General features: G+C 46.4%; 1 protein-coding gene across 2 annotated transcripts in view; it reads left to right on the top strand.

The window, feature by feature from the left end:
• Positions 1–12,622, top strand: part of Itgal (integrin subunit alpha L) — a 41,621-nt gene extending 28,999 nt beyond the window's left edge. For both annotated transcript variants that reach the window (XM_047534090.1, XM_047534089.1), the window contains exons 22-31: positions 1,279–1,389; positions 1,784–1,863; positions 1,953–2,039; positions 3,647–3,722; positions 7,061–7,174; positions 7,411–7,467; positions 8,089–8,187; positions 8,572–8,667; positions 9,304–9,414; positions 11,095–12,622. In XM_047534090.1, coding sequence (XP_047390046.1) covers positions 1,279–1,389; positions 1,784–1,863; positions 1,953–2,039; positions 3,647–3,722; positions 7,061–7,174; positions 7,411–7,467; positions 8,089–8,187; positions 8,572–8,667; positions 9,304–9,414; positions 11,095–11,271 — 1,008 coding nt within the window. In that variant the 3' untranslated portion in view covers positions 11,272–12,622. The remainder of the gene's footprint in view (positions 1–1,278; positions 1,390–1,783; positions 1,864–1,952; positions 2,040–3,646; positions 3,723–7,060; positions 7,175–7,410; positions 7,468–8,088; positions 8,188–8,571; positions 8,668–9,303; positions 9,415–11,094) is intronic.
• The last annotated feature ends 2,256 nt before the right edge of the window (positions 12,623–14,878 follow it).

The following is a 14,878-nucleotide window of genomic DNA, read 5'->3' as shown; positions in this document are numbered from 1 at the left end:
TATCAGAAAACATTCACCCTTTGTTTTGGGGGGATGATAGTCTCCAGATTCATCCATTTACTGGCAAATGTCATAAAGTCTTTCTTTTTTATGGCTGAGTAATATTCTATTGTGCATATATACCACAATTTCTTTCCTTTTTATTTTTTATTTTGAGACAGGGTCTGGTTAAGTCATTGAGGGTCTCACTAAGTTACTGAGGCTGGCCTTGGACTTGCGATCCTCCTGCCTTGGCCTCTTGAGTCACTGGGCTTACAGCATGTGCCACTATGCCTGGCCAATTACAACTTTAATCTTTTAGTGTTTATCCTTCTTACTTGTCTATATATATAGTTTTGTACATATACATATGTATGTAGGTGTGTATTATATATCATCTGTTTATTTATATACATACACAGTGTTGTGTACTTATTCTTTTTTTTTTTTTTGGCAGTACTGGGGATTGAACCCAGGGCACCGTGCTTGCTATACAAGTGCTCTACCACTGAGTCACACCCCCACATTGTGTACTTTTTCTATATTAGTTTTAATTAATTGACATTTGTCCTCCATATGGTTATCCCCCATGTTTAAAAAAATTTTATGGTGGGCTGGGGAGATAGCTCAGTCGGTAGAGTGCTTGCCTTGCAAGCACAAATCCCTGGGTTCGATCCCCAGCACCGCAAAAAAAAAAAAAAAAAAAAAAAGTATGGTATTAAAGCTATGCAACATGAATTTTACCATTTTAACCATTCCTAGGCATACAGTTAATTGTCACTGAGTGCATTCTCAATGTTGTGCAGCTGTTTCCACTATTTCCAGAGCTTCTGCGTTATCTCAGACCCATTAAGCAATAATTCATTCCCTACCCTCTCTGTCCCTGCGAAGATCTCATGGACTTTCTGGTTCTGTGAATTTACATATTTTTGATAATTCATATAAATTGAATGACACAATATTTGCCCTTTGTGTCTGGGTTATTTCACTTAGCATAATATTTTTGTTTTTGATTTTTTTTTGTGTGTTTTTATTTTTGTTTTTTCAAGACAGGAGCTCCCTGTGTTGCCCAGGCTGGTCTCCAACTCCTGGGCTCAAGCAGTCTTCCTGCCTCAGAGGTAGCACTCCTACCCAGGGGTAGATGGAACAACAGCACGTGCCACCATCTGGCTATGACCCTGATTCTTTGCCTCTGCCTCTCTGAGAATGTGCTATGACAGGGACAGAGTCCTGGAGGCAGCTCCAGGGTTGATGACCTCTGGGGCAACCCTGACCCCTGGTCTCCCTTCTCACTCCCAGCCGCACAGCCAGATACCTGTGAGTTGTGAGGAGCTTCCTGGGGAATCCAGACTCCTGACCAGGACCCTCTTGTGCAACGTGAGCTCTCCCATCTTCAAAGCAGGTAGCTCGGTGAGTGCAACGTGTGTTTGAAACACACAACCAAGGGACTCTGAGCCAGAGGAGGGGAGGCAGACTTTGGTTCTGAGGAGGCAGGTAGGTGGTTAGCCAGGAAGCCAGCCCCTACCCCAAGGAACATGTGTAGGAGCTGTTCTGTGTCATATTTGAAAGGCTGGACTTTGGACTGAGACAAATCTGGGACTGGGTTATTCATTTTGTGACCATGCACACATGCCTTAACCACCTGGAACCTCAGTTTTCTCATATGTGCAACGGGGATGAACCACTTAGCCAAGTGCTTGGGACGTAGTAAGCACCTGTGATGGTCACTGCAGTCATGGTGACTGGGCTGGGGGCCCTGAGGTGCTCAGACTGCTCCTGAGGCCCCCCACTCCTTCCCTGCCAGGTTGGTATCCAGGTGATGTTTAATACGCTGCTGAACAGCTCCTGGGAGGACTTTGTCGAGCTGCGTGCCACTGTGAACTGGTGAGCAGGCCCCCAGCGGGCCCCCGCCAGCATCGCCACCCCACAGGCCTGGCCACTTCTAACACACCCTCTGCCTTGCCCCCATGTAGTGAGAATGAGGACTCCGGCCTCCTGGAGGACAACTCAGCCACCACCAGCATCCCTGTCCTGTACCCCATCAATGTGCTCATCAAGGAGTGAGTCCTAAGCCACACTGACCCCCGACTCCCACCTCAGCCTCCCACCCAGCCTTGCTGCCCGGGCACGCCCCCTGCAGAGGCACCCTTCCTTTTCTTTCTTTCTTTTTTTTCTTTTTTTTTTGTTCTGGGACTGGAACTCAGAGGTGCTCTTCCCAGTTCTTTTTATTAGTTTGAGACACTCTCTCTAAGTTGTTGAGACTGGCCTCAAGCTTGAGGTCCTCCTGCCTCAGCCTTCCAGGTTGCTGGAATTGCAGGCATATGCCACTGCACCTGGCTCCTCTTCCTTTTCTAGAGCCTCTGGGGCAGGGGGCTGGTAATTAGAATTGATCTCAGTCACGACCCTTATGGTATTCCTGCACCAAAGATGAAGGACTCTTTAAGAACTCAGGTCATCATTAACTGATGGAATTAAAAACTGCACTGCAAGCTGCCCTGTGTCAGATGCTGTGCCACAGGCACTGCCTGGCTGCTGGCTTTCCCTGGAGCTTTTGACACTTCTGTGAGGCAGCTGTACCTCTCTCCATTTGACTAATAAACAAACGGAGACTCAGAGAAGTCAGGCACTTGCCCAAGATCATACAGCCAGGAAGCATTGAAGCCAGGGTCTAACTTTGGCTCCAAAGTCACAGCTCTGAGCTGTTTTTAGCTGTGCTAGAGTCTCTCCCTTCCTGGGAACAGCAGTGCTGGGAGTGATTAAAGTCCCCACCATGACCTTTGCCCTCAGGGAACTTACAGTCAAGCCAGAGAAACCAAACTCCTGCACACCCAGAACCAGTGAATCTCAGAATGCTGTGGCAGGAAGGACTCATGGGGAGCTCTAGTTGGATTTTCTTGTTTATAGAAAAGGAAATTAGAAAAGTTGAGGGGCTTTTTCAACTTGGCTCTGTGAGATAAGGACAGGTTCAGCATCCCGGCTCGGGTCTCCCATGCTTCTGAACATAAATTCCAAATTGATATGAAATTATATCAATACAAAATTAGAGCCAGCAAATGCCAAGGTGGTCATGAGGGGAGAGATGAAAGATTGATGGTGAGACTGGGACTGGGGTCTGGAGGATGGGGCAATTTGGGTAAGGGCCAGAAAGAAGACAAAGCTAAAAGCATAGGCAAAGGGAAGAAGGCAGGAAGCAGAGGGACTGGGGTGGGGATGTTCAGGGGAGCAGGAGGAAAGCAGTCTGAATGTGGGAGCCTGGATCAGATCCTCCCAGGCAACCGGGAGCCATGGACGGGTTCTGAGTAGTGGCATCAGGATCGGAGAAAAGGTCAGCCAGTCAAATGCGCTGTAAGCATGGAGTCAGGGAGGGATGCAGAGGCTGATGGTTATCTAGGAGATAAGCAGGGTCCAGAAGATGGGGGAGACACCAGTGAGGTGACACTCAGCAGAGAGAACACAGCCCCTAAAGCATGGCCTGGCCCCCAGGCTCCTGTCCTGTCTCTCTCTCCACTGTGGGGCTTTGGGTGAGAGGCTGGTCTTAGTTTCCAAAGAACTAAATGAAATGATGGTGTCCAAGTAATGCCTAGCCCAGTGCTGACAGCTCAGAAGCTCCCTAGAGACCTGGCTGACGTCTCCTCTGCCCTCCATTTCTGCTCTTCTCTCTCTACAGCCAGGAAAACTCCACACTCTATGTCAGTTTCACCCCCAAAGGTCCCAAGATTCACCAAGTCAAGCACATCTACCAGGTATGAACCTCAAGGGGGGAAGGGTCCTTAGAGGCCATAGATTCATTCAGGTCTGTCCTGGGAATGGGGGTTGCACATGCCTATTAGATACGGTCCATCCTTCTTGGATCCAGTCTTCCACCTAGGTCTGTCTTCCTGTCTGCAGAGCTTCACAGTCTCCACTTAAATGCTTCCACAGCAGCAGCCTCACTTTCCACACTTGAACACATATTTATGGCATCAGAACTTGAGAATGAGGACCCTGAAAGAGCACTTATGTTTTTGTGAGCATTTAATGAACCACTGTTCTACTTTAGGTACTTTGCTTGGTGCTGGGTCCCCGCCCATCACCAAACCTAAGTTCCACAACTGGTGCCCTCCAGCCTGTGAGGCCCTGTATGATAGTCATTGCCATTCTCATCGAACAGATGAGACAGGTCAATAGCTTGCCTAGGTCACATGGCTAATAAGGGCAAGGGGTCAGATTCAGGCTTCCATTTGAATACCCAAATCCATGTGTTCAACCTCCAAATTCATGATCTCTCATTGTTCCCACAACATGGTCAATGCTGGGCAGTGATCTTCATTACAGGGAGCTTAGAGGAGAGAGGCTGCTATACCCCAGTCTAGGGTTTCCTTAGAGGTGACCTCCAAGGGAGGAGGAGGCATCGCCTAAGTCAAGAGCATTTTCATTTTACTTTATAGGATAAATATACAGTACCGTCTCGAGAGGCATAGTCAATTTTGCATACAATGGCTATCTTGAAGCCTTGGTCTCCACATGTTCCAAGCCAAATTTGTCAACTTCTCCTAAGCCAACATCTCCCCCGGCTTGCTTGGGATCCTTTTAAAGCACCCTCTTTGCCTCAAGTAGAATTTCCAAGTCTGTGTGAATTTGCCCTTCCTCTGTGCCTGGTCCCACTGTTCTATTTATATCCCCTTTTCTCTTTGCCCCTTGGTACTGCTCAGACTCAGTTTCTCATCTTCTTGCAACTGAACTGTTGAGACAGGCCCTAATATTTGAGACAGGGAGAGAGATCTCTGTGGTCGAACACTTCCCTAGCATATGCTGAGCCCTGGGTTCCATTCCCAGCACCACAAAAAAATAAAATGAAGTTGCATACAATTTCAATGTGGCTAGTAAGGCCTAACTTAGCCCAGTGTAAGAGTCATTAAAATTCATTTTTTTATTATTTTTTTTACCCAGAGTGCATTTTGATTCATTGTACACAAATGGTTCTATGGTTCATTGTACACAAAAAGGGGTACATAATTTCATTTCTATGGTTGTACATGATGTAGATTCATACTATTCGTGTAATCATATATGTATATAGGGTCATCATATCTCTCATTTCACCCAATTGAGATAGGCCCTAATATGGGGCTGATCTGCCCTTTCTGAACTTCTTCCATTTCATGCCTCCTTGCAGCTACTTCTTCCTCAGCTATCTTCCATGATTTCCATCAATAGTACCCTGACTCCTCACACTCAGGCCTTCTGGACCGCACAGTTGGATCCCAATATGATAGGCCAATAGAATTGCATGATCCCCCACATCTCCTCCCCAGGCTTCCCACTCTCCAGCCAATCACACTTATCTCACATAGTTCAGATTCCCTGTATCTTCTCTTTCTGGATACCCTCCCATCTTCATCTCTGAAAACCCTGGCAAACTCTCACAGCTAAGTTCCATTGCTGCCTGTGACATTAGGCCTTTTTGAGTTAATTTAACTGATATTTTAAGTGCCCACCAATATTTGTTGAATAAACCATAGAACCCCTTTTACTGGATGAACATCTCTCTGCTTGACCTCCCTAAGGCATTATTAGTGCCATTTCTGTGTCACTTTCTCATACATTTCTGGGTCTCCAGCCCTAGCACAGGTAACTCTTTTATATAAAAAGTACTCAAGAGCTGGGCATGGTGGTACACGCCAGTAATCCCTGTAATCCCAGCAACTGGGGAGGTTAAGGCAGAAGAATCACAATTTCAAGGCCAGCTTGGGCAATTTAGCAAGACCTTCATCAACTTAGCTAGAGCTGGTCTCAAAATTTAAATTTAAATTAAAAAAATTTTTTAAAGGACTGGGGATGTAGCTCAATGGTAAAGTGTACCTAGATTCAATCCTCAGAAACTAAAACTAAAAATAAAACAAAACAAAACAAAAAAACCAGCCAGATATTTTAGTCAACTTTTTTGTGGCAGTGACCCAAGAAGGAAAGTTTTATTTAGGATTCACAGTTTTAGAGGTGTCAGTCAGTAGAGGCCAACTCCATTGCCCTCAGGCCCGAGATGAGGCAAAACCATCAAGGCAGAAGGGTGTGATGGGGAAGGCAGCCCAGGACATGACAATCAGAAAGCAGAGAGAGCTCTGCTCAACAAGGACAAAATATGTATCCCAAAGGCACACCCTTAGTGACCCACCTCCTACAGCCACACCCTACCTGCCAATTGTTACCACAGTTAATCCCTATGAGTGGATTAATGCACTGATTAGGATAAGGCTCTTATAACCCAATCATTTCACCTTTAAACTTTCTTGCATTGTCTCATACACGAGTTTTTGGGGGGACACTCTAAATCTAAACCAAAGGACCAGGCATGATGGCTCATGCTTGTAATCTCAGAGACTCAGGAGGCTGAGGCAGGAGGATTGTAAGTTTGAGGACAGCCCCAGCAATTTAGTGAGGCCCTAAGCAATTTAGTGAGACCCTGTCTCAGAAGAAAAAAAAATATATATAGGGTTGGGGATGTAGCTCAGTGGTAAAGTCCCTGGGTTCAATTCCCAGTACCCACCTCCCAATCCACTCCCCAAAATGTTACTTTTCTGGCTGGAGTTAGATAGCTCAGTGGTAAGAACATACGCTTAGCATGTGCAGGGCCCTGAGTTCAATCCCAGCACCTAAACAAAAGCAAAAAACTACTTTTTTTGGCCTATTATATACTAAGTACCACATCAAGCAGTAGGGAATTGGAGATGAAATAAGACGTTGCCCCTGTAGCCAGGAAGTTCATAGTCTAGTGATGTTATAGACACAGAAACAGACACTTTGCCATCCTGCCAGGGATGGCCAGTGCTGTGGGACACAGGAGGAGGAAACTGTCCTCTCTATGGGCAGCAGCAAAACCTTCAGGGATGATGTTGGGACAGGGCCTGGCGGGGTGTGTGAGGGTTTGCCATGCGGAAGAGCAGGGAACCCCCACTGAAGAGCTGTGAGGATGGTCGTCATTACACAGTGCCCACAAATAGCAGGCCCTTGGGACTCAGCCAGCAAGGATTGCAGGGCGCTCCAGGTGGGGTGGCAATTGGCGTGGTTGGTATTCAGGCTCTGAAGTCCTTGTCCTCTGTGCCAGGTGAGGATTCAGCCTTCCGTCCATGATCACAACATGCCCGCCCTGGAGGCCTTGGTTGGGGTGCCACATCCTTACAGCGAGGGGCTCATCACACACATGTGGCATGTGCAGATGGTGAGTGCTGCCCAGAGAAGGAGGCTGCCCAGGTCTGTGGGGTGAACTTGTCCTGGATTCAGCACGTGGAGCTGGATGTGGAAAGGGAGTGAGGATGAAGGAATCTAAATCCCATGGATCTGGTAATGTCTGAATTAACCAAGGGCCAGTTGGGGAAGAAGACTGGAATGTCAAGGTCTTAGCTGGGGTGGAAAGACACCCTGGACCAACTGGAGACCTCACACCTTCATTCCTAGGAACCTCCTGTCACCTGCCATCGTGAGGAACTGAGAAGGTTGCCCAGTGCAGCTGAGGTATGAGCCTGTGAGCTGAGAAATTGGGCTGGGGCCAGTCACAGTGGTGCACTCCTGTAATCCCAGTGACTCAGGAATCTGAGGCAGGAGGATGACAAGTTCAAGGCAAACTTAGCAAAACTTAGCAACTTAGCAAAACCCTGTCTCAAAATAAAAAAATAAATAGCAAGGGGGATCCAGGCATGGTGGTGCATGCCTGTAATCCCTGTGGCTCTGGAGGCTGAGGCAGGAGGATTGTGAGTTCAAAGTCAGCCTCAGCAAAAACAAGGTGCTAAGTAATTCAGTGAGACCCTGTCTCTAAATAAAATACAAAATAGGGCTGGGGATGTGGCTCAGTGGCTGAGTGCCCCTGAATTCAATCCTTGGTACGCCCCACCAAAAAAAAAAAAAAAAAAAGAAGATTAAAAAATAAGAAAGGTTGGGAATGTAGCCCATTGGTAGAGAACTCCTGGGTTCATCCCCAATACCACAAAAATGGGGGGGGGTGTAGCTCAGTGGTAAAGTCCCCTAGGTTCAATCCCCAATACAAAAAAATAAAAAGAAAGAAATCGGTCTGTGGTTGAGCAGAGTGCGAAGGGACAATAGCCTTCTCTGACACCCGTGTATTCCTGACCCCGTCAGCCTTGTCTCCCAGGAGTCCAGTTCCACTGCCCAATTGTCTTCAGGCAGGAGATCATCGTCCAAGTGACCGGAACCGTGGAGCTGGTGGGAGAGATTGAGGTACCACCTACTCATAACTGTGGATGGGAAGTAGTCGGGGGCCTAGGAGCCTTGCGGGGATGCATGAAAACTCCCCCACATAGTCTACTTCCATTTTTCTCTTTTATCTTGATGAAAAATCCCCCAAGTTTAGACAGTTGCAGATGAAAGAGAACTATGATTTGCTTAAAATTCAGGGTTGTTTTTGAGGGTCTACAGAAAGTTCTCACATGTTCTTTATGGGAGAAACCAACCTTCCAGCAATGAGAAGGTGCCCACAGTAGAGAACCAAGTAGAGGAGGGTCACCCCACTGGGTCCCACTCCCCTCTTCTCCTCCCTATTGTGTTGAGGTGGGTTCTCCATCCTTGTTCTTTGGGTCCTGACGCCTCCCACCCTTCCCACAGGCCTCCTCCATGTTCAGCCTCTGCAGTTCGCTCTCCATCTCTTTCAATAGCAGCAAGCACTTCCATCTGTATGGCAGCAACGCCTCCATGGCCCAGGTATCTACCTCCTTAGAAGTCCCAGGAAGAGAGGGCTCTGAGGTGCCCCAGGCCAGAGCTGGATGTAGACAGCTATACCCACCCTCTCTCCCCCAGCCAAAGCCATCTGCCCTGGAGAAGCTCCCACACCACTGGGGTGCAAGGAGACCACAAGGTCATCCCTGTAAGATGAGGCAGACTCAGGTGTCTGCTAAAAATCAGTCTGATAGCAGCTTAGCAAAGGGTCACCAGCCCAGCAGTGAGCAAAGAGAGGGTGCTCAGAGCAGCCCAGAGGCCCACAGAGTGATCAGGGAGGGCTGGGGGAGCAGGAAGTGCAGCTGACCTAGCAGATGAATATGAAAGGGTAAGCAGAAGCCAGATTCTGAAAGACTTTGAATGCTGAGCTGAGATTCTGGCACTATATGCTGGGGCTAATGAGAAGCCATGTTAAGTCTTAGGGAAGGCTGTGGTGTGGGTTGACCAAGCCACTGTGGTGACTATAGCGGGTGACGCGTTGGAGGGAGAGGTTCTGGAGCCAGAGCCTAGTGCTGTGACACAGCCCAGATGGACGTGGTGAGACTGGGGACTGGGTGGTACATGGGAACTTTTAGGGGTGAGAAGGCTCTTCCTTGCACTCAGCTGCCCCTCCTTCTCCAGGTCCTCATGAAGGTTGACGTGGTGTATGAGAAGGAGATGCTCTATCTTTATGTGCTGAGTGGCATCGGAGGGCTGCTACTATTGCTGCTGATTTTCCTAGCACTGTACAAGGTGGGAACTTCCAGAAGGAATGGACATTGCCAAGACAGAAGGCTGGGGGGATGGGCTTTGGCAGGAGCCAGGGAGGAGACCACCATGGCCAGGGAGCATTAGAATCAGAAAAGGTATCAACTTATCTCTTTTCTGTAGATAAGGCTACTGAGGTCCAAAGAGCAAGTGAGATTTTTTTCCTACTATTGCTGAGTCCAGCACTGGTAAAGCCAAGACTAGATAGAAAGGAGGGACAAGAAAATTCCCATGTAGCAAGGCCTCCTGGTGCCAGACACTGTACCAGGTCCCATAGTTCAGAGGCATATACCAAAATATGGTCCCTGTCTTCCCGGAAAGGGAAGACAGGAACAGGCATAATGAGTGCCACACTGGGGACCTTATACTCTGGAACCTGTAACACAGGGACCTAACTCAGGCTGTGAGGGCCTGGAAAGTTCTCCTAAGAGAGGTGGCATTTGAATTGGAACTTGAAGGATGAGTAGAAGATAGAGATGAAGAGTGAAGGGCATATGTTCCATGTAAAGAACTTCAAATATTATAGGAAAGAGAATATAGAAAATCAAAGTTTTGGGCTGGGGTTGTGGCTCAGGGGTAGAGCACTTACCTAACATGTGTGAGGCACTGGGTTTGATCCTCAGCACCACATAAAATAAATAAATGAATGAATGAATAAATAAATGTCCATCAACAACTAAAAAAATATTTTAAAAAAAGAAAATCAAAGTTCCTCTCTAATTGCATCTCCAGAGGGTTGTCATAAGCATCCATTTTGTTTACAGTCCTTCAAATTCCAATTTCATTATTAATAAATGTGTGCATGTAAGTGTAACAGAAAAGAGAAATTTTATGTGTGTATATGTGAAGAACGTAAATGGGATAATACTATATAGACTTTTGGGGAGTTTGTGTTTTCTACTTGACTATATGTGTATGGGTGTTCCAAGCTTTCAGCAGAGAGTGTATCATATAATAAGCACTACATTAAGTATTGACTCTTCGTGTTACTAAATATTGTCAAATAACTGGTCAATGAACTGGAGAGTAGCTCAGTGATAGAGCACTTGCCTAGTGTGTGTAGGGCCCTGGGTCAATCTCCAGCACTGGAAAAAAAAAAAAAAAAAAAACACCCATTTAAAAGATTGAAACACGACATTTTGATGAGCCTAAAGAGTGAACTACTAGGGCTGAGATGTAGCCGTAGCTCAGTGGTAAAGTGCTTGCCTAGTATGCATGAGACCCTAGGTTTAATCCCCAGCACCACAAAAAAAGGAAAAAAAGAAGAAAAATGAATGAACTACTAAACTTAAAGCTTTAAAAAGCATTTCCAGCCAGGCAGGGTGACACACCCATAGTCCCAGTCATGCAGGAGGCTGAGGAAGGAGGATCACAAGTTCAAGGCCATCCTGAGCAATTAACAAGACCCTGTCTCAAAATTTAAAGAAAAAAAATTAAAAAGGGCTGGGCATGTAGATCTATGATAAAGCACTTGCCTAGCATGTGTGAGCCCCTGAGTTACATCCCTAGCACCACAAAAATTTTTTTAAGATTTATATATACATATATTTACCCCCCGCCAAGAACAAAGCATGCAGATGACAGAGTGTCTTCTTATGTTGCTGGAGCAGACTGGTCTCAAATGCTGCATGGACTTTCGCTCACTCAATGTCTGTCTTCCTGCAGGTTGGCTTCTTCAAACGGAACCTGAAGGAGAAGATGGAAGCTGATGGCAATGTCCCAAATGGAATCGCTGGAGAAGACTCTGGGCCTCTGGCAGCATCTGAGGAAAAGGCCAAAGATCTGGATTGTTTAGAGCCCCTCCAGGGAGAGGGGACCCAGGATGGAGGTGACAAGGACTGAAGTCCAGGCCTGGTGCACAGAGGATCCAGAACTGGACTTGAGATGCCTGCGGCTGGCCAGCCTCTGCCTGCATTGCACTGTGTGTCCTGGGGCAAATCAGTGCTCTTCTAGGCCTCGGTTTCCTGGTTGTGCACATGGATCTCATTCCTGCCTGCCTCTTCTGCAGGTTCATGGTGAGAATCTACAGAGGTGAGACCTTTTGGTTATCAGATGGTCCTGGCTCCCATCAGCCTCTCTTGGTTTTCTCCCCTGGAAGAGAATATTTGATTTAAATTGAAATTTAAATTTGAACCTGTCTCAGAACCTAGTAATCCTCTGGCCTTCACATCTGCCCTTGGATGTCCAGAGGCCTCAGATTCAGAACCTGCCCCTGTACACTTTCTTGCCTAGTGTCCAGTCCCCCCATTCTGTTGCCAGAGAGCAAATCTGATCCTTGTAACTGTATTGCTATAGCAAATGCCAAAGACCAAATTCCCTAAGAAGACTTCCAAGGTCTTGTAGAAATGGGTACCAGCAGCTCTGGAGATGTCCCACCTTGCTTTCTAGACTCCTCTTATTCTAACCTTCCTTGGCTGCCAAGCTCCTTCCTCTCCTCTGCATTGGCCCAGATAGCCCCCTTTGCCTGGAATATTCCTGCCTCCTCTTCTTTCCTGGTTCACCTTCACTCAGGCTTCAGATCTCTGCACATTTGTCATTTCCTCAGGGCAGTCCCTGTCCTGGCTCAATCCAGCTCTCCATTGCATACACTTACACAAGCCTGAACTTGTTCCTTGTCCCCCAGTTTGTATGTGTTCACTGCTTAATGATTTATTTAATTTCCGTCTCTCAAACAGGGAACTCCATGAATGTAGGGAGTGCATACCTATCCCGTTCAACTTAGGATCACTAGTGCTATCTCAGGGTAGGGCACATAGCAGGTATTTGACACAATTTCATTAAATTCATGATAGAACCCATGGAAAGATACAGAAAAAGTTTAGACAGGTCCCTGGGAACCCCATCCTTCAAAGCTCAGTCTTCACGGGCTCTGTCCCTCCCCTGGTTCACAGCACCTCCCAGGCTCCTTTGCACCCTGATCAGAAGGAGGTCAAGCTCAAAATGGAACGGGTTCACCTGCAGCCTCAGCACCAAGCACAGTGCCTACACATACTTATCCAATAAATGTGAGATTCAGTCCAATTTTGTGACGTTTTTGTGATGGTGCAACATTCCAGACTGACTCAATTAAATAAACATTCCCCTTTCAACTTAAGAGGTTGTGATTTCTCCCTAAGAAGAACTGAAATGGTCATCTCTGCTTCTTCCTTTTTTTCCCCTTTTTTCTTTCTTTCTTTCTTTTTTTTTTTTTTTTCTTTTATCATGATGACCCTCAGATACTGACGCATGCATGAGGCCCTGGGTTCAATCCCTAGCACAATAGAGAGAGAGAGAGAGAGAGAGAGAGAGAGAGAGAGAGAGAGAGACACTGAATTAGAGAAAAGGTTAAAAGGTTAGGGGGCAGGGTGGGGGGAAGGGGAAAAAAATAACAGAATGAATCAACCAACATCACCCTATGTAAACGTATGATTACACAAATGGTATGCCTTTACTCTATGTACAAACAGAGAAAGAACATGTATCCCATTTGTTCACAATAAAAAAAAAAAAGAATAAAAAAAAATAAATAAATAAACATTCAATTTAAAAAAAAAAAAAAGGTTAGGGGGCATTTGGTAATTTATTAAGATGGGAGTATAAACTATGATAATGGTGCATACCTGCAATCCCAACTACTTGGGAGACTGAGACAGAAGGATCAGAAATTTAAGTCTAGGCTAAGCAACAGGCTGAGACCCTGTCTCAAAATAAACATTAAAAAAGGACATAGTGGGCTGGGCATGGTGGCGCATGCCTGTAATCCCAGCGACTCAGGAGGCTGAGGTAGGAGGATCTCAAGTTCAAAGCCAATCTCAGCAAAAGCAAGGCACTAAGGAACTCAGTGAGACCCTGTCTCTAAATAAAATACAAAATAGAGATAGGGATGTGGCTCAGCGGTCAAGTGCCCCTGAGTTCAATCCGCAGGACCCCCTTCCAAAAAAAAAAGGACTCAGTGGTATAATGTTTGTGCATGTTTGAGACCCTGGGCTCAATGATCCCTAACACCTTCTTCATCTTTTATTTAGAGCAAGGATAAAGGGGTGTGGCTCTCAAGCCCCTCCTTTAGAGGAGAAAGAGGGGTCCAGTCACTACTATCCTCCAGTAGGACCCCAAGGAAATATTGAGTGACTGAGGTCAGCTCCTGGTCCTACACTGGGAAGAGAGAAAATGGTGCATCCATGTAAGGTAGGAGGTGAGAGGCAATATTTTGTTCCCCTAGGCAGTGACCTTTGACTGCCCCCCTTCTGCCTAGAGCCCCCCCCCATTCATCAAGCCTGGTATGCAAGACCCAAGACAGTCATTCAAGGCCTGCCAGCCTCTCCAACCTCACCATCCATTCTCCTGGTCCAGTCCCCAAAGAACCATGGGGTTGACCACACACAAAACAGCAGGAAGGAAGAAGTGAGACCCATTTTCCCAGAGTGGAGAAAAGTTTAACTGCCAAGCGTATCACAGAAGTAAGAACAGCACTTGAAATAATCTGTAGGGCTCATGAAAGGTAAGTCAGGTTCTATTCATTCAGTATGTCTTGAGGGCTTTGTGTCCAGCCCTGTCCTGGGATCTGAAGATGTAGAGATGAAAAAGGCAAGTCCCTACCCTCAGGCAGTTTGTTATGGTGGGAAAATAGTACAGTGACTTCAGGTAGTGGTTAGGGCCAGGAAGAAAAGAAAGCAGGAAAACAGGTTAGGGAGTGATTCAGAAGGCCATGGGTGCTCAGGGAAGTCTCTCTGAGGAAGTGATATTCTGTGACAAACAAAAATGATTGTTTTCATCAAGTTTGGAACCAAAAGAGTGAGTCTCATTTCAGGATGAGAGCTGTTACTATTGCATCTAGGAATCTATTCTAACTCACCTACCAGCACCTGTCCTCCCATACCTACTTACCTTCCCCTGCCTTTATAACTTTGCACAAAATGCTCATTCCACCTCTCCTCTTCCTTCCCTCCTTCTTTCCTTTTTAAAAATTTTTTGTTTTGTTTTGAAATGGGGTCTCCCTATATTTCCCAGGATGGCCTTGAGCTTCTGGACTCAGGTGATCCTCTCACCTTAGCCTTCCAAGCAGCTGGGACTACAGGCACAAACCACCACACCTGGATTCTACCTCTTTTCTGTCCAATACAATTTTCCTCACTTCAAAGCACTTGAAGCCTTCTTCATTCTCTTGGTTTGATTAGCACTTAGCTTCCACCTCATTGGGGCACATCATGCTACCTCTGGGCAGGCTTCTTTCCAAATTTTTAGGTTCTCAAGGGGGACAAAGGCTCATTTGTGTTTTAGCAACATCTGGCCCTTCCCCAGAGCTGACACAAAGAGGTAGGTGTTCCATAAGTTTCTAATGCAATGGTAATTGATGTCAGTCTTCCTTTATGCTTTTAAAAATATCAAGGATCCCCAAAGAACCATTTTTATATCAAATTAGAAGTTAAAATGGAAAAAAGTTAAAACATAAGAACACCCAAGCCCACATTCC

This window comes from Sciurus carolinensis, chromosome 18 (assembly GCF_902686445.1).
Source record: "Sciurus carolinensis chromosome 18, mSciCar1.2, whole genome shotgun sequence".
Classification (NCBI taxonomy): Eukaryota; Metazoa; Chordata; class Mammalia; order Rodentia; family Sciuridae; genus Sciurus; species Sciurus carolinensis.
This window is presented reverse-complemented; position numbering and strand designations above follow the sequence as displayed.